This window comes from Natrix helvetica (assembly GCF_964273705.1).
Source record: "Natrix helvetica genome assembly, chromosome: Z".
Classification (NCBI taxonomy): Eukaryota; Metazoa; Chordata; class Lepidosauria; order Squamata; family Natricidae; genus Natrix; species Natrix helvetica.
This window is the reverse complement of record NC_138554.1, coordinates 87,951,963-87,978,336: the sequence shown is the minus strand read 5'-3', so window position 1 is coordinate 87,978,336 and position 26,374 is coordinate 87,951,963. Positions and strand designations below refer to the sequence as shown.

At 40.6% G+C, this 26,374-nt stretch overlaps 1 protein-coding gene across 3 annotated transcripts in view; it reads right to left on the bottom strand.

Annotated features, from left to right (window-relative positions):
- GASK1A (golgi associated kinase 1A) overlaps positions 1-22,130 on the bottom strand; it is a 39,271-nt gene extending 17,141 nt beyond the window's left edge. For all 3 annotated transcript variants that reach the window (XM_081971139.1, XM_081971141.1, XM_081971140.1), the window contains exons 1-2: positions 21,624-22,130; positions 2,622-4,079 (exon numbers count right to left, since the gene is read on the bottom strand). In XM_081971139.1, the coding sequence (XP_081827265.1) occupies positions 2,622-4,079; positions 21,624-21,626 (1,461 nt within the window). In that variant the 5' untranslated portion in view covers positions 21,627-22,130. The remainder of the gene's footprint in view (positions 1-2,621; positions 4,080-21,623) is intronic.
- Positions 22,131-26,374: the final 4,244 nt, after the last annotated feature.

Sequence of the window (26,374 nt, the reverse complement as noted above, 5' to 3'; positions counted from 1 at the left end):
AGTGACCTCCGGGTCGAACTCTGCTCCCCTGCCAACACACGTTGCGTCCGGTCAGAGAGGTAGGAGCCAAACCACCATAAAACGGTGCCCCTGACTCCCAACCCCTCTAGCCGGTGCAACAAGATACCATGGTCGATGGTATCGAACGCCGCCGAGAGATCTAATAGGACCAGGATAGAGGAACAACCCCTATCTCTGGCCCTCCAGAGATCATCCACCAATGCGACCAAGGCCGTCTCCGTGCTGTGCCCGGGACGGAAGCCGGACTGGCGCGGGTCTAGATAATCATTTTCCTCCAGGTGACGTGGGAACTGCTGTACCACCACACTCTCTACAACCTTCGCTAAAAAAGGAAGGTTTGAGACTGGACGATAATTGACTAGGTCCATTGGGTCCAGGGAAGGCTTCTTGAGCAGGGGCCTCACCACCGCCTCTTTCAAGGCGGCCGGTAGAGACCCCTCACCCAACGAGGCGTTCACTAGGCCCAGGAGCCAGTCGCGCGTAACCTCCCAGGATGCCAGTACAAGCCAGGAGGGACACGGGTCCAATAAACATGTGGTGGGTCGCAGACGTCCACGCAACCTGTCCAAATCCTCGATGGCAACCGAGTCAAACTCCTCCCAAAGCGGTCCCTCAAGACTCGCCACGGGCGTCTCTACTGGACCACTGAAAGGGGCCCATCCCATCCGGATTTGAGCGACTTTGTCCTGTAGATATTTCCCAAACTCCTCTGCTCTGCCCTGTAAAGGGGCTTCCCGCGGTCTCTCAGACAAGAGGGAGCGAGTCACCCGAAACAGGGCGGCAGGGCGGTTATCTGCGGACGCAATAAGAGCGGCGCAATGTTGCCGTTTGGCCGCTCTTAATGCCACAAGGTACGTCCTCAGATAGGCTCGTGCCTGTGCTCGGTCAAATTCGGAACGGGAGGATCTCCAACGACTCTCTAGGCGTCTCTTGTGGCGTTTCATCACCCTTAGCTCCTCGGTGAACCAAGGGGCCAGGGTGGTTCATCGCCGCAGGAGAGGCCGCAAAGGCACCACCCGGTCTAGGGCCCCGGTAGTCGCACTATTCCATGCGTCTACCAGGTCCTCCACTCGGGGGCGGGTCAAGTCCACAGGAGGTGGCCCAAGCTCCGTCTGGAACCTATCTGGTTCCATCAGGCGCTTGGGGCGGAACCATCTAATACCTTCCGGTTCCGCCTCCCCGGAACCCATTACAGCTTACACTGTCACACAGTTGGATATTTGAGAAAAGCATTAGCTTGCATTCAGTTTTTCTGTGTTCATAATAGAAATTATAACAATTAGCAACAAGCAATAACTAAAATTCTATTTTAAAGATAAACCAATGAACACTATACAAATTAAATTTGGATTTAAAAATTTTAACCAAGGGCCAAGGACAGATGAAATGCATTTTTAATAAAAAAACAACAACTTCTATTTAGTTATTTTCTATTTGGTCCTGCATGCTTTTTGAATTTTATATTTGTATTCTGATATCTTTAAGAACTTTTATAAGGCATCCTAAATATTACTGTGATCAAAATACAGAATAAAAATCTTTCTATTACTAATTCTACTAAAATACAAGCTATCCTTATGCTTTACAACTAATTTCTATTTATCCATTAATAACAACTTAGCACAAATAATGGTGTACTTTGTGAGAAAACGAGTAAATTTGTCATATGCATATTCATGAACGTCAAAACAAGGGGGCATGCCTAGTGTTTTCAAAACTACTGGGGGAAGGTTATTTATTCATTTAGTACACTTCTACCATCATAATAATTCTGTGAACTAAGGAGATTGGAAACGATGTTTCTACTGCTTTAATATGGAATGTATGAAACCGTCTTCTGCAGGCTATTTAAGAACTCTGGATTTTATTGTGTCCTAAATTGGAATTAGTCACCGATAGATCTCCAGCATGTGTTTCTGCTGTGTTGATTAAAACTACCGAATAACGTGAAAAGACACATCAAGTTGCTTATCAAAGGACAAATTTCCACAATTAGATAATCCCTGACTGTGAAATCAGAGAGATTATTTCCAAACTCTGAACTCTGAAATATGGAATTTTACTATTATGATGAGTCAACTGAAATTACTATAGCACATATTCATTGCATATTTATGTACCAGTTAATTATTAATTAATACTCTTTAAATCAGTGGTTCTCAACCTGTGGGTCGGGACCCCTTTGGGGGTCAAACGACCCTTTCTCAGGGGTCGCCTAAGACCATCAGAAAACACATATTTTCAATGGTCTCAGGAACTGAGACACCAATTTTATGGTTGGGGGTCACCACAACATGAGGAACTGTATTAAAGGGTTGCGGCATTGGGAAGGTTGAGAACCACTGCTTTAAATTATTATCAACTGAAAAATGTATCCCAAACCTCTAATATATTATATTATGTCTAAACCATTCTTCATTAAATTACAATCAGTTACCATTTGGAATTGAAAACTAGTATGAACCCGTTCCTATTGTAAACTTGATAGAGTATTCTTTGTATATAATCAGATTTGATGACATTTTTGTCATAAATTGCAAAGTTTTGTATTGTATTGTAACTTGGCTCCTATCCAAAATATTGATCTACCACCAGTCTACCTGCAGAAGAAAATCAAAGAGTGCCAATTTAGCCCATTCAGAATGTAGGACAGTCAAACAAGGACTTTTCCCAAGTGATGTTCTGGAATCTTCCATGCCACACCGCTGTTGCAACAAGTCCTGGTACTGCAACCATCTTATAGTAAAGGAGTTCTGATCATTATTAGAATCATTCAAGTGCTGTATATCTGGTGCCCACCATACAATGGGCCTAGCAACACCATTGGTGTACTTGTAAGGTAGCAAGTGGCTGCAAAATCTCCTGGCCACTACAGGTAAGCTCCGGCGCAGCCCCAAAATTCTGTCCAAATGGAATGCAAGAACTTCATAGAGATCAGTGGACCTTTTGATTAAGCCACATAGCCCATTCAAACACAAACTTTGGGAGTCGTGAAAAAGGGCATCTTGATTATATGATAGAGCAACTCTAATTATTTGCCCATGGCCAAGAATTCGGTCCTTCTTTATCACTGTACCATTGGCCAGAAGCTTCATCTTCTCCACATCATCCAGAGTGAACCATGGAAGGTTTGCTTCGGCAAACCTCAGCCTGTTCCCCTCTTTCAAATTAAAACCATTGTACCACAGGTTTCTGCATTGTTCTGATTTTTTCAGCTTCTCTGGATCTGTAGTCCAAAGATAAGATCTCTGAAGATTATGGAAATGAGTATTATCCCTCTGTTCCTGAGTGTTCATTGTGATCTGGACGGAGTGTTTGTCTGAGATAAGAATTTTGATTAAACCTAAGGATTGGTGGGCAGCACTAGCTGCCTGCCCATGTGGCTTACATTGCTCCTGTGATACAGTGAGCTTGCTTAGAGGACTGTCCTTGAGAAATAAAAAGGCTCCAGGCTTTCCATTTTGTAAAGGAAGTAGAAAGGGGGCTAACTGCCTTTGTCCTTTCCAATTTACTTCCTTCTTGCTTGGGTGCAGTGGGAAACTCGGGTCTCTTCCAACATCTTTTAGAGTCAAAGTCCTATCAAAGCTGCTTTTTTCCCCATTAGACCTGGATGGATACTCTTCATGTTGGAATCTTCTGCCAAGGTCAACGTCATTTTCTGCTGCAATGTTATGGTTTTTAATTTGGGCAGGGAATTTTTTTCTTTTGTTAAAACCTTTATGACTTACTTCACCCTGTCTATGTGGCAGGCTTTTCTGTTTGCAAACTGGACTGGGATTTGAAAGGGGTTGTCTTCCCTGTGCCTGAGTCCATTTGCCTAAGCTGAAATGCTGTTGCTGTTGTACATGAGGGATAGTGACATTTATCTGCAGATGCTTAGAAAGGTCAGGTTTCATATGAAGCATCTCTCTAGGCAAGTCCTGGAAATTCAAATCTTTGTACTTGTTCAAGGATGTAGGACAGAGGTTTGTAAAAGCAATCACAGATAATGCAAGCAAGAAGCAGTAACCAGCCAGAGGAGATCTCTTCAGCCTTATTCTGCACCAAACTCTATGGGCCTGTGAAATAAGAAAGGGAGATCTTATTTTCCAGAGAAGACAAATATGCAGAGCTTTCCACATGAGTAAAACCAAACCCACAGAAATATCCAATGACATGTAAAATGTTTGGACAGAGAAGAAAATTGCCATGCCTTTGCCATTCATACTCCTTGCAGACAGCTGGTCATTTACATCCTTTTAGAAGATTGTTGAAACACTTAGAGGTTTATCTGTGTTCTCAGATGTTTTTCTGTTCTGAGGTTTATCTGTGTTCTCAGACATAGATAAATCTCCAAGTGCTTCAATGACCCTCTTAAAAGGATGCAAATGACCAGCTATCTGCCAGGACTTTAAATCCTTCCATTCCCCACTATCCTGTCAGAGCTAAAGAAGCTTCTTGGATGAGAAGCAAAACATCTTCAAGGAAAAAACAAGAAAGTCCAGGTGTCTCCTGAAAAAGCACCTTTGAGACAACCATGACCTGGATGACAGAATCTCTAGAAACTTCTCCAGTAGACAATTTTCCAACTGTATTACTTTGAGGTGATGTGTACAGGAATCAATGATGCAAGGAGTGCCACTAATTGAACACCAGCCCCAGATGCACAGAAGTTATCCTTGTCAAGTTCTCTTATCTGGCACCTGCAAATCCAGAAGAACTCTAAACAACATCCCAGCTCTTTCAGAGACAGGGTGATTCTATCCAGAAATTCCACTGGGGCCAGATTTTTCTTTTCCAAAACACTACTTTTGTTTTGTGGAATTCACATTTAGTTTGCTTTATTTCATCTAGCCCTTTAGAGGCTCCACAGACTTCATAAAGAGACACAAGTTGAAAAAAGGGACTACAATATGTAAATACAGCATGGGATGTCTATATGATGAAGAATACAAAAAGACAGAAATATTTGTAAATTCCCTGATCATATTTGGATATCTGACTAATCAATGCCTGAATAACACTTAAAGAAGTAGAAAAACTGCAAAATGGAAAATATGTTTTTTATGGATTACTTAGAAATCAGACATGGATCTCTGATTTTAGTACAGATAAGAATGGATTGGACTGGGCTGGACTAGAGTAGACTAGAATGATAGACATGGAAGGGGCCTTGGAGGTCTTCTAGTCCAACTTCCTGCTCAGGCAGGAAACCCTATACCCCTGATGGCAAACCTATGACACTCGTGCCACAGGTGGCACAAGGAGCCATTTGTTAGGGCACAGCTAACCACCTTTTGAGACCATTTTTCACCCTCCGGAGGCGCAAACCGGAAATTAAGGAACAAACTTCTGCTTTAGTTGTAGGGCCGTTTTTCGCCCTCCGGAGCCTTCCTGTTTGCTCATAGGGCTGATTTTTGCCCTCCAGAGCCTTCAGAAAAGCCTCCTGAAAGCCCCTGAAGGCTCCGGAGGGTGAAAAATGGACCTACTGACAAACAGGTTACATTTCCCAAACTTCCGGTTTGTCCTAGAAAGCCTCTGGAGCCTGGGGAGAGTGAAAAAACAGGGCCAAAAATGTGTGTGTGTGGTGCCGCTGGTCGGGTGTGCATGCACGTGCGGGGGGGGGGGTGTCGCACGCATAGCATTATGGGTATGGCACACCCGCACACGACCCCCTGCCACCCCACTTTTGGCAGGGGAGCCAAAAAAGGTTCGTCATCACTGCCCTATACGATTTCAGACAAATGGTTGTCCAATCTCTTCTTTAAAACTTTTGGTATTGGAGCATTCACAACTTATGGAGGCAAGTTGTTCCACTGATTAATTGTTATAACTGTCAGGAAAGTTCTCCTTACTTGTAGGTTGCTTCTCTCTTTGATTATTTTCCATCTATTGCTTCTTGTCCTGCCTTCAGGTATTTTGGTGAATAGCTTGACTCCCTCTTCTTTGTGGCAGCCCTTGAGATATTGCAACACTGCTATTATGTCATCCCTAGTCCTTCTTTTCATTAAACTAGACATTTGATACCAGCAACTGTTCTTTATATGTTTTAGCCTCCAGTCCTCAATCACATCTTTATTACTCTTCTTTGTACTCTTTCTAGAGTCTCAACATCTTTTCTACATCATGACGACCAAATTGGATGAAGTATTTCAAGTGTGGCCTTACCAAGGCATTATAAAGTGGTATTAACACTTCACGTGATCTTGATTCTATCACTCTGTTAATGTATCCTAGAACTGTGTTGGCTTTTCTGACAGCTGCAGCATACTGCTGGTTCATATTTAAGTGATTGTTCACTAGGACCCCAAGATCTTTCTCACAGTTACTACTACCGAGCCAGGTACCACCTATGTTGCATTTGGTTTTTCTTGACTAAATTACTTTTTTTACCATTTTGGTAAATTTCATTTTGTTAGATAGCTCACAATGTTTAAGTCAGTCAAGATCCTTCTGTATTTTACGCCTATCTTTTGGAGTCCTGGCTATTCCTGACAGCTTGATGTCATCTGCAAATTTGTGAGTTCCTCATCTATCCCCTCATCCAAGACATTGATGAAGATGTTGAAGAGTGCTGGACCTAAAACAGAGCCTTGGGGCACTGAATTGCATACAGTACTTCCCTCCATGTTTATTTATTTATTTATTTCTTAGATTTTTAGACCGCCCCTCTCCCAGAAAGGGACTCGGGGTGGTGTACAGTCAATACAAATAAAATCGGTCATAATAATAAAATACATTTAAGATACATTTGGAGGGGGAGATAGGCTGTACTAAGAAATAAATATATTCTAATCCTAAAAACATCACAATTAAAACCCCAAACCCAATTAAAATAAAATAAATCCCCGGGAGGTAAAACTAAGAAAGTGCCAGGCCAGCTGATTGAAATAGGTGAGTCTTTAACTTTTGCCGGAAGGAACGGAGGTCGGTGGTAGTTCGAATGTCTGGGGGGAGGTCATTCCAGAGGGTTGGGCCCATCACAGAGAAGGATCTACTCCTAGGCGTCGCCCGCTGGCATTGCCTAGCAGACGGCACCAGGAGGAGCCCCTCCCTGTGTGAGCGGATAGGTCGCAGGGACGTGTGTGGTAGGATGCGATCCTGCAGATAACTAGGTCCTATGCCATGGAGCGCTTTAAAGATGGTGATCAATACCTTGAAACGCACCCGAAAGGCCACAGGTAGCCAGTGCAGCTCGCGCAGGAGAGGTGTTACGTGGGAGTAACGTGTACTTCCCATAATAACCCGCGCGGCTGCGTTCTGAACTAGCTGCAGTCTCCGGATGCGTCCCAAGGGAAGCCCCATGTAGAGGGCATTGCAGTAGTCCAGGCGAGACGTCACCAGCGCATGAGTGACCGTGCGCAGGGCACTCCGGTCCAGTAGGGGGCGCAATTGGCGCACCAGGCGGACCTGGTGGAACGCCCCCCTTGCCACGGCTGCCACATGGTCCTCCATTGACAGCCGGGCATCGAGAAGGACGCCCAAGTTGCGCGCCCGCTCCACGGGGGACAGTTGTTCGCCCCCTATGGCCAGCGATGGAGTCAGCTGGCTGAACCGAGGTGCCGGTACCCACAGCCACTCGGTCTTGGAGGGGTTGAGTTTGAGTCTGTTGTCCCCCATCCAGACCCTGACGGCTTCCAAACACCGGGACATCACTTCGACAGCCTCGTTGGGGTGGTTTGGGGTTGAAATGTACAGCTGAGTATCATCAGCGTAAAGATGGTACTCAACCCCAAAACAACGGATGATCTCACCCAGCGGCTTCACATATGCGTTGAACAGGAGAGGCGAGAGGACCGACCCCTGTGGCACCCCACAAGTGAGTGGCCTCAGGGATGACCTCTGCCCCCCTGTCAACACACATTGCTTCCGGTTGGAGAGGTAGGAGCCGAACCACCGCAAAACGGTGCCTCCGACTCCCATCCCCTCCAACCGGCGCAATAGGATACCATGGTCGATGGTATCAAAAGCCGCCGAGAGGTCTAATAGGACCAGGATAGAGGAACAACCCCTATCTCTGGCCCTCCAGAGATCATCGACCAATGCGACCAAGGCTGTCTCAGTGCTGTTGATGCAGTTCCATTGAGGACTACATGCTGAGTGTGGTTGGTCAGCCAGTTACGAATCCATCTAGTGCTGATGCTGTCCAACCCCCATTTTTCTATCTTATCAAGTAATAGGTTCTGGTGTATTTTATCAAATGCCTTACTAAAGTACAAGTAAATTATATTTTTTCAATTCTCATCTCCCAGCCAACAATTATCATATATTCCCTTGTGCACTGGCTACTCCCATACATTTGATCACATCACTTGGTGTCGGCCATTCCAGCAGTCCCTCCAAACTACCTCAGCCTAGCGGCCCTAGCCATTTTCACTGCCCTGCAGTCAGGCTGCCAAGTACCTGAATTTTTATCATATGGGGTGTGTGTGTGTACTGCAATGACTGTAACTTCAGAAATTGATTTCTGAATAATCATAACCCAAACAGCCTGTGAATGAATGGTTGAGGACTAGCTATAACTGCATTCTCCTCCTAAAGTCCAACTTTCCCCGTTTCTCACTTGGAGAAGCATGTTCTTCAGAAAGAACAGTGCAAAGGCACTTCTAAAGGTACAGCTTAACATATATCAATTATATTCAAATGGCTATCCTAAACATAGAAAAAAGATAATTTCTATCCTGGGCCTTCCTTTGATGTACTTAGAATTTAAATATTGAAAGTGGTACAAGAAAATATGGAGGGCAAGAAAAGAGAGTGACTACAAGAATAGAATATAGGTTTATGTAAATGGCTTGATAACATCAAATCTGATGCAAAGTTGAACATGCAACAATTGAAAGAAGCTGTGCTTAACAGGGTAGCATAGAGAGCAATTGCCCATAAAGTCACCAAGAGTCAGATATGACTAAATGATTAAAAACAACAGTATGTAAACGCAGTTATGGTTAATTTTCTTTCAGAACTGAGTTAAGATTTCTTTAAAGGCAATCTCATGCCGAGTGCCTTGCAACAGATTGTAAAAGCACCTTGCAAATTCTTTTACACCATGCTTTTATTGAAGTGGCTGATATATACTGGATTTCAAAAAGGACTATTATTAAAAGGTTAAGATTTCCACAAATAAATCATTTTATGACAACAATTACCTGATTGCCCTGGAGACAAATTCTACTTACTAAATCTCCGCTGCGTGGTTTTTAAAAAACATACATACAGCCAGCAGCAACTCTGCATTCTTGCACAATGGTCTAATGCAGTGTTTTTCAAACTTTGCAAACCTAAGAGTGGGCACTTCAGCTCTCAAAACTCCTCAGCTAGCATCCCCAGCTAGCATCCACAATTACGGTATGTCATGATTACATTTCTTAGCCTACAAAAGTAATGTACTAGAAGCCAATATGCCCTGAGGCACTTAGCTGGGAAAACTTTTATAATGATGGAATTTAGGCCACGTGCCCAATAAGCAGGAGTAAAAATATCAAGATGAAAGCTGAGAGCAGACAATTGAAACACTGGCTTTTTAAAACATGTGTTATATGATCAATGCATATAAATGATTGTATGCATTATGGCCATCATCTTAACTAAACTCCCTTGTGGATATCCCTGCCTAGGCAAATTCATAGCTTTGACAATAAGAGATCCCTGAATATATTTTACAATATATTCAAAGGAGACAATGTAGTTATTAAAATCTTTACATAAAAATTCAGACATTTGACACTTTCTTCTAAACTCTTTAAAGTTTATTGGGTGTAATTGCAAACTTATGTACAATTTATTAAGGTGGAAGCTCTACCAAACTACTTGGCGTTTTGTTTTGATTTTATAGACAAGATTAAACAAAGCTCTTCAATATTCTGAAATGTAGTCATTAGCTTTAATCAAACATACAAATAATGTGATTTTCATTTATTTGTTAACATTTATGCTGGTAGTGTGATGTAGGACCAATTCCTACAAATAAACAACATCTTATAAATCTGGCTTAGCTATACTTTTGGGAAGTACTATGAAAGGAATAAGATCTCAAAGAATAATATTAAAAAATAAAAATAAATGTATCAGTTTCAGTTTTCTTAAAAGATATAACTCCGATATTCAGCTCTTGTTCTTTTCTTTCAACAGTAGATCAAGTCACAGAGACTGGTTCTGCAAACTTTTATTGATCAGCAACTCAGTCACATGACTCTTGCAGAGATATATCCTGTGGAATGCATTAGAACCGTGATGGCGAATCTATGGCCCGCGTGCTGCAGGTGGCACACGTGCTGCAGGTGGCATGCGTGCTGCAGGTGGCATGCGTAGCCATTTCTGAGGGCCCGCAAGGTGTCGCGCTATCAGCTCCAGCACTCATGTGTACGATGGTCAGCTGATTTTCGGCCTTGATTTTCAGCCGTGTTTTGCCCTCTGGAGGTTTCTAGTTTGCACATTGGACTGTTTTTTGCCCTCCAGAGGCTTCAGGGAAGCTTCCTGAAGGAGAAAAACAGCCCAAGGGGCAACCTGGAAGTCTATTCCCAAACTTTCGGTTTGTTGTTGGGCCATTTTTCTCCTTTCCCAGGCTCCTAGAAAGCCTCTGGAGCCTGGGGAGGGCAAAAAACGGACCTCTGGGGGGGGGCAGGGAGGCAATTTTCATACCCCCAGACTCCAAAAGCCATGCGCACATGCATGGGCCAGCGGGGTGGTGGTGATGGTCGTGCACGCATGCGCAGGAGGCATGGTGTGTGTGGTGGCATTAAATTATGGGGGTGGGCTGTATTATGGGGCATTAAATTATGAGGGTGTGCTATCACACACGCTCGTAATAGCGCATACGGACATGCTTTTGGCACCCGAACTGAAAAAGGTTCTCCATCACTGCATTAGAAGATATCCTTATGATTGAGACTGCTGAATTAAGCAAGCTAGAAAAAGTGTGAGAAGCCAAAATGAGCAGCTGAAACTCATATATCTATTGGCAGGCAAAAAAGAGTTCTATATACCTAGTCCGATTAAATAAAGGATGATGTTTGGATAGATGGAGTCTCTAACTGCTATAAATCAAAAGATAGTAACATTTCTAAAAAAAGGTGGATATTTATTTGGGATGTTAAAATTTCCCAGAATCATCAGAGGAAGAACTGACTTTGACAGTCCTAAAAGCCACTAAGTCAGTTCCTCAATAAGCTGATTATTAATGCTGGATGGATGATAGCTAGCTGCATTGAGATAATTTAATAGTATCTCATTTATATAATCAGAGGAGATTCAAATGATGGAAAGCTAAAGAGGACAGTAAATCTAGTTTTCCAATACTGTAAGTCTGCCACCATATACTGAGTCTAGAAACTGGCAATAATTAGCAGTCTCAACTGAAGGTGATGTACTTAGTTATGACTTGTTAAGACTTAGCTATATTTCTATGATAGCTGCAAGTAGGACCAAATGTTCAATAATCTGAGAGAAATCAAGCATTTCTAATAACTGAATGAGCATTCCCAATAAGCAGTTGAAAACAACCGTTCCAAATGTCTTTGGAATTTGGCATTAACATTAAAGCTTCTTAGCAAAAGCAGAATGCGCTGACTCCAACCTTATTAAAATTCATTCTCATAATTCGTACCCATAAAGTAGATGGAATTTCAGTAAAGCTGCACTTAGAATTGACAGCTCCCTTTTTTCTGCTGCCTCTCAGTTTATTCAATATAAATGTCCCACTCTCTATCTAATAATTTTACCTCTCTCAGCTACAAATTTCATTCCTCCATCTGCACCTTTTTCTCCTCCAGGTCCCCCCCCACCCCATTATTGTAATTCATTCTGCCCAGCGCTCATGATCCAAACATAGTCTTGCCTTGTGGAAACAGAATCAATATAAGTTATGAAAGGAACCATGCCAAAAATCTGCCTTTAATTTCCTTGTCTGTTCTTCTTCTGATTTCTTTAGAGGTGAAGACATTCATTCCTTTAAAAATTATATGAGCAATTCCAAAGTAAACATGCCTTTTGCTATGAATGCTTTCAAATGAATATGACTTTTCATTACAATCTTTTCCATAGTTTTATTTGGGCAACAAAAAGTGCCTTAGCATTTCGGTTTTTGGAAATATCTTCCATGCGTTCATAGGTAGATAACTCTTGAAAGGGAGGATATGATACAATGCAATATACTGACGACAAGTGTGTAATATTTCATGTATATATTTAACTAATACTGCAATCTGAGCCTTACGGTTATTCAAAAATTTTCCTTGCTTGAATATTCCAATGGTCTTTTAAAAAAATGTGTGCACTTGATAAGCAAAGCAGGAAGACACAATCTAATTTTTAACATAGGGAGAATAAATACATTCCATAACTACCCTTTTTGCAGATTTAGCCAGAGAGAAAAAGGTTGTGTTTTTTTAATCTCTGATCTTCAGTAGGCATCAAAAATCTCCCAATCTCAAGGAATTTACATTCAAGGCAGCTGGTAATTCATGGAAAAACTGCTTTGCATCCTGACACAGTATCTGCTGTCATTTCAAAGCTTTAATCCTGGAAGCCAATATATATTACATTAAAAAAGCAGTCTCATGCAAATGGTGCTTCTTGATGTTAAATGCTTTGAATATAACTCATTTTCTCAAACATTGCAAAGATATTTTCAGAGTAACACAATTTGCTTCTTAATGCAAAGAAATCTGCCCAAGCATTCTCTAAAACATTGGCCCATGCCCTTGCCCAGGCCTAGAGAAAAGCAAATGTAGAAAAATTCCGGGAAAATCTTCAGCCTTTCTGAAAAAAGAATGAAAATATGTTATGCATGCTTCAGGACTACTAACTGTATGGCAATACTTTGGCCACCAGCTGTATCTAGTTGATAACCACATAATAGATGGATGAATGGGTGGATAGATAAATGGATTTCCACCATTTTTATTATAATAAAATCTAATACAAACTGAATTTTAACAAAATAGAGAGAAGTAAAAAATGCAAGGAAAAAGAAAGGAAAAATAAAAACAGAAGAAAGAGAAAAATTCCAATCTTCAGCACAAATATAAACAAATGTAGTAGCCATCTCTAAATTTACAAACATTTCTCTCTTCATTTCATATGCCCGTGATGGCGAACCTATGGCACATGTGCCACAGATGGCACACAGAGTCATTTGTTATGGCATGCAAAGTGTTGCCCTATCAGTTCCAATGCGCATGTGTGCTGGCCAGCTGACTTTGGCCTTCATTTTCGGCCATTTTTCACCCTCCAGAGGCTTTTCTGAAGCCTCCAGAGGGTGAAAAACAACCCAACATGCAAACCGGAAGTTCGGGAACGGACTTCCAGTTTGCGCGTTGGACCATTTTTTTCCTCTCCAGAGGCTTCAGGGAAGCCTCCTGAAGCCTCCGGAGGGCCTTCAAGGAGGGCTGGGAGGCTGTTTTCAGCCTCCCTAGGCTCCTAGAAAGCCTCTGGAGCCTGGGGAGGGCAAAAAACAGGTCCATTGTGTGCCAAAAATTGGGGAAAGACAAGGGTCGTGCATGCATGTGCAGTGGTGGAGGTCACACATACATGGGGGGTAGTGCATGCATGCATAGAATTATGCACAACCCTCTCATTTCCCCTGCTTTTGGCACGCGATGGGAAAAAAGTTAGCCATCACTGTCATATGCCATCTTATCTATAGATAATTCCATAAAGGACTATCTTGTTAGTCCTTGTGTCAGCAGAAAATCCAAAAATGGTAACCAGAGGTAACACCATATCTTATTTTAGCCTTGATCAAATAAACAAACTTTATAATCTTTCAATTTACTTCTAAACACTCTAAAATTTTAGTACATATAGATTTTGCTGTAGGATTTGATTTCTCTTCATTTCTTCTTTGTTCCATCACAAAATTCTTCAAGGCTTTAAGGAACCTCTTTTGTAAAACCAGTATGAAAAAAATATTCAGGTCACTCTTTTGGTTTGTCATAGATATTTTCTTTTTAAAATTTTAAAACTTCAGTCATTTTCTTTTGTAGATCTAATTAAATATCCTTTTCTAAATCATTCCTGGCCTATCAGTTGTAAGTCCTCTTTCAATATCATCTCTATCTTGACAGATAAAATTTGTTTACATCTCACATTTCTTCGATAAGAACTTTTGTATATAGCCTTTTAACAGAAGAAGACAGCATTACAGACATTGTTGATATCGTTGACTAATCTTTTCTGATTGTCATAACCACTGCAAAATGGTTATATTTCTCATTCTTTCCTCATTCTAAAACTTTTAGTCTCTTCTAGTGTCCAGTTTTTGAAAACATGAAATTATTTAAATATGTTCTCTCTTATAAAAACCAAAGCAGGATCTATTTCCCATGAGAAGCTGTTTCTACTTCATAATTGAGAAATCTTATTGTAAATGTTTCAATATTCTAATTTTATCTAGATACTTAATGTTTGCAAAATTAAAATGTTATTTTTACTTTTTGCTGTTTATTTCAAATAATTAAATTTTTTTAAGGTTAAGGGGTTTTTTATGTTCAAGATGAAAGACTGACTCATCCAGATTTTTAAAAGTGTCATTCTGAAATTCTACAATAGTTTAATAGTGAATAAGCAATTCTGAAAATGATTGGAAAGTGGACTTTGTAAACTTAGTCTCCTTTAAAAATCACTGCTGTACTTGCAGTCATATCACTTCCAGTGCTTAAACCCAGAAAACATCTGTCCTGAGACTCTTCATGAGAAGCAGCCATCCAAAACATATATTGATAATCTCAAATTTTTTCTTTATCTGAAGAGGTTCCAAAGAGCCAGTCTACTCACCATTCTTTGGTCTATGCTTGGGTCATCAGCTTCACTTTTGCAGAGCAATCTTCAATTTGCCATGCCTTCCCAGAATTTGACAATTTATTTTTAAGGATGATAGTCAATTGCCAATATTTTACTGTGTCAGTTTAAGTTCATAGCAGTCTGTGGGGTTAATTGGTTAATCAGTAGTTGGCAAACCATGCTGATTAAATCAGTCAAAGTCCACATTCCTTCCTCTTAATCCTTTTGCTTACAAGAAGAGACGATGGAATTTACACGTAGACATCATATTCCATGCAGCAAAATAGTAACTAAGTAGAGTCACGTATCTATATCATGAAGTGATCATGAAGTGTCCATGAGGAAAAGCATGCATCTGTAAATCAATCAATAGTTGCCAAGTGTATTTTCTGTCCAATGAGCTTTTGCTATTCTGAGAAGTTTGACAATAAAAGGGAGCCCCGAACAATGCTCTGTGTGGGTGCCCTTCCCATCAGGGTGCCTTCCATTGGGTGGCCTTCCCAGCACAACCTTACTCCTGTCTGCGTCTGCTTTTTCTACGTTACCAACACAGTCAGTCATTTCAAACCAGGCTGAGAGTTATAGTGTTTTCAATCAAGACTGGTGGAATCAAAAATTAAAAGCATTTAATCAGAAATAGCCTATTTGCAGATGGGAAATACCACCTCATACAACAGTGGTCAGGTAATTGTTATATACCAGTTAATCCATGAATTGATCTGTATCATGATTGGTACATCATCCTTAAAATGAAACAGACATTATGCCAACAAAGAGAATATTGTTTTAATCTTGGTCCCTGGCAGACCTCTTTAAGCTCAGCTCTCCATCTTCCCACAAAGTCTGAATATTGTCTTCATGGTTGTGGGGTCCCAGTGGTCCTAAAACTATAGCTTTGGGAGGATTAAGCCTATTGAAACAATTTATCTGTTTCTTTTACCTTCAAACCCTTTCTCTTCCTTCTGCATTGTTGGAAAAGGAAAACACACATAAAAGAATTGTGCTGACTGTTATTACCCTGCTTCTGCCACTCCCAGGGGGAAAAGATTAGAAAAGAATAGAAAGTATGCATATCCAACAATGTCAGATATGAAAAGTAGCGCTCTTTGTTCTTCTAAAAGCCTTCTATAGATCAATCTTCTTCAAACATATGGTCTCCAGATATTTCAGGCAACAGCTTTTATAGTCCTCTAAATGTCTTGGGGCTATGGGAGTTGTAGTTCAACACATCTGGAGGCCAATAGACTGAAAGAAAGCTGCTGTATATACTGACCACAATCTCAAGAATAAACAAACATGCTAGTTTTCTCTGTGATCTTCTCTGGCAAAGTTCCTAGCAAGGCTTGCTTTACACACAATATTTCTGTTGTTATTACCATTATACTCCAAGAGGTTAAAAAATAGGTAGCATCTTTGTCAATCAACACAGGGGTTCTTTCTGGAAGCTTCCACCAAGATCCTGTCAGAAGACTCAAGTAAGTATGCAAACTTGGAATCTCAGCTACTGTAATTTTCACTCTTTTGGGTTTTTTTAAAAACACATTGATCTAAATTAAAAGCAGGTTTAGTGTTCTGATTTGAAAATGCAGCCAACAACCTAAGGCAAAGAGAATAATTGTTTGCTGCTGCGGCAGAAATAAAAGAGGAAAGAGGAAAAAGGGAAGGACAAAGAAATATATATTGTTTCCTACTTTAGCTCCCATTTTTATAAGAAGCAACAAGATGTTCCAGATAAATGTATATAAAAATCTCCAATAGTTGCCCACAAAAATTTTACTTAGTAAAGAGCATGCTTGGGGTGGGAAATTAGTGTTTGGGTAAATGATTGGTTTATTATTATCCAACATGGCAACCATTTTGTGAATAGCCAAGTCTCTTATGGCTAGTCCAGTGGTGGGTTTCAATTTTTTTTAGAATCTATTATGTAGGTGCGGCCTGTTTTTTGGGAGTGGCTCGGCGATCGTGTGATCAAATGGGAGTGGCTTGGCAGTCATGTGACTGGGTGGCAGGGCCAACTTGACATCACTCATGCACACTCAGTCACATGACCCCCACCCACCCAAGTCATTGGAACTCCGATGAAGGGAAGATGGGAGGAAAGAGAGGGGGAAACTCCCAAAAATAGACTGCTGGAGGAAGGGCCTAAATTGCATGCTGGGGAAAGCAATTGGAGACATCGGGGAAGGCAGGACAGGGAGGAATCCAGGAGGAAACTATCACATGCTGGGGAAAGTAATTGGGGTGATCGGAGAAGGCAGGACAGAGCGGAATCCAGGAGAAAACTCCTGAGCTTGCCGCTGTGGTGGATTTTGTCACCGGACTCCTCCATGCCTCTTCCTTCACCACCTCCACTCAGAAGTATGGTGAGCCTCACAATGGGACTCGACACCGAATTGCACGCACGTGCTTGTGCCCTGTCGTCATGCATGGTGCCCTCACCCCACCCTGGGTTCCTCCTTTTGCATTCTGGTTTCGTTCCTTCGGGTGGAGGGAAGTGGAGGGAAGTGAGCCCTGCACGGCATCCTGGCTCTGCACTCTGCTCCACCTGAAGGCACAAAAACGGAACACAAACACAGCTGTTTTCAGCTGCCTCTCTCTTTTAGACTTGCCGGGTCTAGGCACTCATTTTCCTACTTGGAAGCCAGGCCAGCTCCATCTGTCAGCTCGCTGCTTTCTCCGCCAGCTGCCCAGATAAGCTGGGCAGTGGGGCTGCAGCCGGTGGAGAGGGAGCAGTAACGCCGTAAGGGAAGCAAGCACTGGCCATCATCCCTGCTTCTTTCCTTCAAAAGCCATGGTGGAGGGGGAAACCGATGCTCCTTTGCCAGCCTCACAGCTGATTTGTCCCATCCAGCCCCCCCACACACACACACCATGCTTGCTGCGGTGCAGGCAAGCATAACCTGTAGAGAAATCAGGGGGAGAAGGAGGAGAAGGCTGTCCCTAGCAGAAGCAATGGAAGTGGGTGGGTGGGACAACCATGGTGTGGACAGGTGGGGCAAGAGAGAGAGAGAGAGAGTGGCGAGCAGGGGGGTGGGGGGAGTGAGGGGGTACAGGCCAGGGGAGAGACCATACTTGTATGGGGCCTCCAACTCTAACGGTTGGCAAACATATGCCCAATTTCTGGTACCGGTCCAGGCATACCGGTGCATACCGATAGAAACCCACCTCTGGGCTAGTCACATGATTGATTGCACATCAGATGTTCTCCAGGTTGCAAATCTGCAACAATCCAAAAGACTTGCAACAACTTATAGCAATAGAAATTAAGAGAAATCCTGTCCTAGGTGTATCCAATAGCTATAGATATAGACAAATGCTCTTTGGTAGTTAGTAATACCCATCTTCCAGCCATGACATTTTTGGTTGGTTCAGGAACCACAATAAAAGTGGCCAAAACACATCAAAACACTTTATTCACATGCACTGTAGGAATACAAAGAATGAAAATGCCAAATAATCCAGTGGACTAAATTGGATACCCAGTTCCATTTTTAGTACTGTAACCCATTCTTGAGCAACTATGAAATATTAATTGCATGGTTGTCAGTTCTGGATTAATACCACTTTGAAGTACCAAAAACATTATGGTTCAATTTAATATGCACACTCCGTGTTTATATTAGTACTGAAAAGTGCAACTTTGCAGATTTGATGAAAAGCTAAAATTCTTTCAAAAAAAAACTGGCTCAGCATTTCTCTCTTCCAATAACTCCCCTACATTATCCATTGCTGAACTGCTTTCTTCCTGCTGTCCAGCTAACATCAGATGGATTAAATGGATTATTAGGTACCTTTGCCAGGAATGTTTGCAGACATTAAACAAAACTTACTGCATAATGGTACAGTAAATGGACCAAAAAATGAGAAAGAAAATACTTTCTTTACCTAGCTATATTTTAGTAAGTATGCTGAAAAGCATCTTGAATTACTACAAGCAATCATGTTGAAGAAATGGTAGAAGCATACAATCATAGCTACTCTAGCACAATTTCTCTCTTTAATAAACAAATATCATTCCTTCATCTTGGTATGTCTCAAATATACTGGGATTACGGTGGCACAGTGGTTAGAGTGCAGTACTGCAGGCTACTTCTGCTGACTGCCGGTTGACTGCAATTTGGCAGTTCAAATCTCACCAGGCTCAAGGCTCACTCAGACAGACAGACAGTGCTTTACAGCCTATCTAAGAGGTTTACAGAGTCAGCATATTGCCCCAACAATCTGGGTCCTCATTTTACCAACCTTGGAAGGATGGAAGGCTGAGTCATCCTTGAGCCTGGTGAGATTCGATCTGCAGGCTGCACACAAGTTGGAGGAAATACTGTGATACATGTGAGTGAAGGTGGGGGAGAATGCAGTGGGGGGGGCGCATTTGCGCATGCGTGTGCATACATGTGTGTGTGTGTGTGAGAGAGAGAGAGAGAGAGAGAGAGAGAGAGAGAGAGAGAGAGAGAGAGCAAAGGAAAGAAGGGGGGGTCAAGGTGCATTTGAGTGAGGGTAGTAAGATTACACCTGGAATACTGCAATCAATTTTGGTCATCATTCTGCAAAAAAGATGTTGACACCTTGGAAAAAGTTCAGAGAAGAGCAACTAAGATGATCAAAGGCCTAGAGACTACAACATATGACACACATTGACTAGTCTAAAGAAAAGAATTAGGGGTGGCGTAATAGCAATATTCCAGTATTTGAGGGGCTGTCACAAGAAGTGGGGGTCAAATTATTCTACAAAGCACCAGATGGTAGGACAAAAACAATGGTTGGAAACTAACCAAAGAAAGAAGCAACCTCTTTTCTTAAGGAGAAACTTCCTAACAGTAAGGACAATTAACCAGCAGAAAAGTTTGCCTTTCGAAATCATGGTGCTGCAGCACTGGAACATTTTAAGAAGTGATTAGACAGCCACTTATCTGAAGTAGTATAGGTTCTCCTGATTGAGTAGGGAGTTGGACTAGAAGACTCCAAGGCACCTTCCATATTCCATTCTATTCTGTTCTATTCTTATGCAAATCATATGATTGTGGGGAACTTGGCAACCAGTTCTAAGTGTAAATCAAGGAGATCACAATCATATGACCATGGGGGCACTATAATGGCCACTTTGAGGATCAGTCATAGGTCCCTCTGTTCAGCACTGTTGTAACGTCTAATGGTTGCTGAATAGAATGGTGTTGTTCAATTATAAGTAGCTCTTCAAGGTCCAGGACACAGCTTTCTCCCAGTCTTATTAGAAATGTATGATCCTCCCAAAACCCTCAGTCTTCATGTATCCATCTCTTTTCTTAAAATACAAAAAAGCAACATTTTCAAATTTTGCTCAGTTATGTCTATGCTCATCAACAGTTTTCTGCATTTCTGGTTTAAGATGATGCATTAAATTATAATGTGACTTGTTTCAGTCTATGTACTGTGGGAACCCACCCCCACCCCACCCAAAAAGAATAAAATAATTTGGGAATATTTAAAAAGGTGTGATAGAATATTTCCCCTAAAGAAGAAATGGGGGGTGGGAGATCTTAAGGGAAGCAGAAACCAGCACCAGTCTACCTGCCACCAAGCAGAAACTGAGGAGGCCAACTTTTACAAATGTAGATTTGGTAATCCATTCAGAAAGACTGGATCAAAAGAGAAACTCAGATAAGCAACTAACAAAAGCTTGACAAAATTAGCTCAGACAAGCACCTAGGATTTGCATTTCCTCTTTTGCTTATAGACCCAGCTATGACCCCTATGTAACCCCTACATAATAACTACATGACCCAGAAGTGAAATTCAGCAGGTTCTGAATCAGTACCGGAGAACCGGTAGCGGAAATTTTGAGTAGTTCGGAGAACCGGCAAATACCTCTGGCTGGCCCCAGAGTGAGGTGGGTATGGAAATTTTGCAACATCCTTCCCCGAGGAGTAGAGAGGGAATGTGGATTTTGCAGTATCCTTCCCCTGCCACGCCCACCAAGCCATGCCACAGAACTGGTAGTAAAAAAAAATGAATTTCATCACTAATATGACCCCATAGGAATCTGACAACAACCAATAGAATATTAAAGGGCATGTTCTTGCACAGAACAGGAAGCTCAAATACAAAGCCCAAAAGAAATCACCCATTCTCAACTCCATTTTGTCAGCTGCCCAGAATCACATGTGGTTGGTGGTTCTGCTTCACCAATAAACCTTTCTTTCCAATCAGCCTCCATGTTTCCAGCGTCTTTCTCCCAGCTTGGAACTGAACCAGATGGATTTTTCTTCCAACAGTACAATAGCAGTGTGTTGTGTGAACCCAATCATAGTGACAACATACTGTAGAGTGTTAGTTCTTAAATCAGTCCTTGTAACATTTAACAAACCATGGTTAACACATGTAATGAAGCCAGCCATAGCCTGACTCATAGTGTTCAGATTATCTTTCATCTGAATCTCAAAACATCCAAACTATTCTGGATGTCAGTTCTGTCAAATGGTAGATCACTTGAAATAGTTTGGAAGATCCTGGAATGGTGGTTTGTTCTGGTCTGATGCAAAACTTTTGTGCTATTTCAGGCCCATTCTTAAAATTAACCTAACGAATTTAATGCATAGCATCCTTCAAGGTAGCATCGCTGAAATGCAAAAAATAAATGGGATGTTCGTGGTTGTAACCAGAGGAACTGCCAAGAGAAATAGCCAGAAAGAAGGGATCAATGCATCTTCTGTTAAGATTTTCTAATAGATTATTATTAAATATCTGGATACATTTAAGTAGGCAGTAATCCACTGCACAATTAGTTCTCTCCATTGACCTCCGTCGGATTACTTCGCAACAAAGATGCTTGGGAGTATATTGGTAAAAATAAGGCAATGGCTTACCATGTTCAGGCGTGCCTACTCCTTTTTGCCACGTCCTGTTTTATATCCTATATAAAACTCCGGGACAGGGCTTTAATCTCCTTCCTTTTCGCTTGCATTCATTACCACTCCACTCGATCTCTTTTCCAATAGCAATTTGGTCTTTCAGAACACCAGGCATTCAAGTAGTTGGTGTTTCTACATTTATCTTTGAAGTAATTGCAACCACACGCACCCTCGCCAATATAACACCCCGCCAGAGAACTCGAATAGTTTACGCTTCCTGACATTCACCCACCCATCCAAAAAGAGGCCAAATTTCCCCTCCCCTCCAGATATCTGCCGACCAGTTGCTAAGCCGTTTAGGACGGCGCAGCGCGGCCGCAGTAAGAAACGTTTGTTTCTCCTGGACTGATTTTAGACGTGCGTTAATGACAGCCAGAAAGAGGTCTGGTGACATCGAGCTAAAGCAGCCAGCTCAACTTAATTTTCACGTCCTCCAGGTTTGCAGATCCTACAGGCTTATGGAGAGGGGTAAGGGGGAGATTTGTTCATTGTCGATGTCCTTTTCACAATAAAAGCCCTATCACACACACACACACACACACACACACACACACACACACACACGCTGGCATGAGGAAAAGAGGAGAGACATGTAATATGACTCTCCTTCCTGCCATCTTGCCTTTCGGATCCCCCCTAAACACTGCGATTATGCATGCACAAAACCACATAGCCAAAGATGAATGAAAATGTCTTAAATCAGGACCTTAGTTTATGAAGTGTAGTAAAGGGATCCATTCATTCTGAGCCTCTTGCAGCACAGGTAGTTCTCTAGTCAGAATTTTTGGGTCACTGAAATGATTAGGTTCTTAGCTCAGAATAACAGAATAACAGTTAGAAAGGACCTTGGAATATGTCTTCTAATCCAACCCCCTTCTCAAATGGGAAACCCTATACCTTTTCAGAAAAACCTCTTCTTTAAAAACCTCTATGGATAGAATACCCAAAAGTTCTGGAGGCAAATTGTCCCACTGTTCAATTTGGAGAAAACAGATCCAGCCTTGTGTATCCTATTTCTGTCCTGCACCAGAAATAATATAATTCACATTTCTGTGATATCATACATCCCATTAATGGGAGAGACATTAATTTAACTTTTGACGCTTTTTTCTGATTAATTGTAAGCCACCAAAAATTGTTGAGAGTCAAGCATTGAAAGTCAAATCTTCTTGTCCACATGTCCTCTGTCTAGTAGACATAGAATTAAAATATAAATATTGCTAGCTTTTTGAATATCTAACAAAGTATTCCTGAGCAGCTTCCCCCGGCCCCACCTTACAAGCACCTTCTGTGATCTCAAGTATCCTCCAATTAGTCTTACTGTCTGAAATTGACAACATCTTACAATAACCAGTTAAGCTAACTGTCTCTAGAACATCCTTCTGAGTAAAAAACCAGATCTAGACTACTAAAAAGTAATTTTATATACATTTAGGGTTAAGTATGATATTCTCTCTCTCTCTCTCTCTCTTTCTCTTTCTCTCTCTCTCTCTCTCTCTCTCTCTCTCTCTCCTACCCTCTCTCCCTCCCTTCCCCCTCTCTGTCTTGCAGTTTTCACCATAATTTTGATTGCAGATGCCAAGAAAACTAAATGGTTAGTGTGCCCTCATCTTCTCCCCTTCCTTTCTCATTTTCTTTTTTTTTATTATTTTCAAACAAACACAAACACACAACACATATAACATAAAAGCCTCTTCAACTACATACAGTGTGTTGATTGGTTACAAGGTCTTTCTGCGTCCTTTCCATAGTCATCACTTGAATTTTATCAAAATTCACATATTGTCAATCAAGATATCTTTGTATACATTGTTATTATGCTTCGTTTGTTTGATTATCACTATTGTTTCTCCATTTTAGATAAGGTATTCTAAATATATAACCATTAATATTATAATAATTCATTATATTATCTTCAATATATCCAATAATAAAGATTTATTTTTTATCTTATTCTAAGTCATTCTATTATTTTAGAATTGATAACATTCTAATAATTTTCAATTCCATGTTTTTTCCCATTATTAGTATCATCAATCTAATATACATGTATTCAAATTGTTATAATTATTAAACAAACATCCATTAAGCCTAGCTATTATTATATCCTTTCATCATAAGGCATATTAAATTTGAAGTAAATTTATATTATGGCATTTCATTATATCATCCTGAAATCATCCAATGATATTACATCTTTATATTCTATTCTATATATAATTGTTTATCTTTTATAAAAAGGCTTTTCAACATCATCTCCATAATCCTCACTTACAGTTTGTATAAAATTTCATATTATAAAATCTAGTATATATAAATGCTTTGTTATCATTATTAATCATTTATTTGACTATAGCTATTATTACGTTGTATATAGCACTCAAAGTTTAACTATATTTAACTAAATTTTATTGTGACATTTCATTTCATCATCCTGTATCCTTCCAGAAATAGTGTAGTCCAATATCTCTTGCCATTTGTAAAGTCTGTATTCTAAGTGTTTTCTTGATAAGTCTTATGTGGACTTCTCTTAATAACTTGTTGTTCGTTGCATGTCTTATAAGTATTCTAAACCCTCTATCTGCTCCTTTTATCAGCTTAACTTTTGTTATCATTAGTGCTTCTGCTGATATTACTTTCATTATTTCTGCCAAATTTTGTCTCCTTTCTTCATCTATGTTCTGACATCTGAAATAAAGTTCCGGTTCATCGATCGCTCCTTTCCATATTCCACACTTGTCATTTCCCTCCACTCCCAGTTTGTTGTCAGTGTCAACAATTTTCTTATCACTTTCATATGTCTCTGTGATTTTTTCAGCTCTGTCCTCAAACTTCATCACTGTCCCCGTACTTTCTGTATTTTGATCTATAATTTCAAATCTCTTTTCAATTCTCTCTGTGATTATTAAAACTTTTTGAATTTCTAAGAAAATTCTTTGCAAAGTTAGTGCCTTTTCTTCTTCACATTGTGCCATTTTCCAGGTTATAAACACTGCCAAAACATCCGAGACTTTTTAGGTTTCAAACAAATTCAGTGGAGTTTTTCAAATCAAAGCTTTCTCTTTCCTTCAAAGGAACACCTGTATAAACAAAACATTTTCCACTGACCCTTTCAGTAAACAAAGCCTATAGGTTTGTAATATCAGATATTACTCAGCCTCTAGCCTGAGGCTAGTTGGCAGTGTTACATCTTTTCCATCTGTTTTTGCCTCTCTCTGTAAACCCCAAACTCCGAAGATGAAAAAAATGTTTAAAAATTATCTTCTGAACAAACCTTACGAGAGAAGAAACTTTTAATCCACGAATACAAAAAATGGAAAAAATATAGAGGAAGAAGGAAAAAAAGAGACCAGTCCAGTTTAAAAGTAAAAGGCATTTGTAAAAAGTCCATCCATAGAAAACAAAAAAGGTAGAAAAGATAACATGATACTTTTAAACCAGGGTTAATTCGCTGCTTATTTTCTTCTGTCTTCAATTTTATTTTAAACTCCAAGTTTTTGGGGTTTTCCCTTCTCTAATAATAAAAAATTTTCTCACCATTTTGACACACTGTCTCTCCTATACTGCTTCTGTTTTAGGGGCTTGTCCCAAGCTTCTGCAGCCATTTTGGCTGCTTCTCTTGTAGCTGGCAAAAAGAACTTTCTCCTGGATCAATCAGGGGCTTTGCAATGTCCCTGAGATCAGCAGGACATGCTTTTCTCTATCATTGTTCCTTCAGAACAGTTTAGGTCCAAAAGGACCATCCAGGAACAGAGATATCGACAGCAATCCTGGAGCCCCAAGATTGCATGTCGTGTCATTGCGACGTCAATCCCCGCCTCCCCTTTCTTCTTTTCAATTGTCTGGTTCCTCCTTTGCCTATTCAAATAGCTGGTAAGTGTACAAGTCAGGTAGTCTATAAATTACTTATTTTATTTAATTTGTAAAGAACTAAAAATTATGTTGCCCTTCCCTAGATTGAGCCCCAGGTTGAGAAGACTGCATTCTGTTTAGGAAAACTTTGTGAACATTTTGTGACATTTTTGTATTACAATTATTGCAACTTGTCATAAAATTCATTCATCATCTGTCTACCAGAGTATTACTCCAATTCTGTTCAAGTTGAGAATAGCTTCATAATAATATAGAAAGTAAAGTTTTCTGGACAAATGAATGCCAATTTGATGTTGTGGTTAAGGTCTGGCCTAGAAACCCCAGGAGATTGTGAGTTCTATTTCTCCTCTGGTCATGAGAGCTAATGAGTGACTTTGGGCTAGTAAAACTCAGTCCAACCCATAAGTGTGTTAGTGTGCGGAATATAAGAGACAGGATTATTCACTGTCCATTGCCTTGAGTAATATATAAAAAGGCAGGATGGAAATCTTACATAGAAAAAAAGGCCAGATATTATTTAATGAATGGTGGTGGTTGTCTTATACAATATCAACTGTACATATTGTTCTATAACCAATCCAGATTAAACAAGGAATAAAATAAAAATAGATTTATACAAAAGCCTGTTGAACACAAGTTTGGCTTAGCTTATGAGTAGATGGCCATAATTCTTCAGGAATTGCCCATGAGGACATAATGAAAGCTATAGCCTAGGCAGCATGGGATAGACTGAAACATATAAAATTAAATATAATTAAAACTGTATTCTATGCCAAAGCAAAATTCATGTTCAAAGAGATAATGGGGACATTTAAAATTGTGAAGAGCATGAG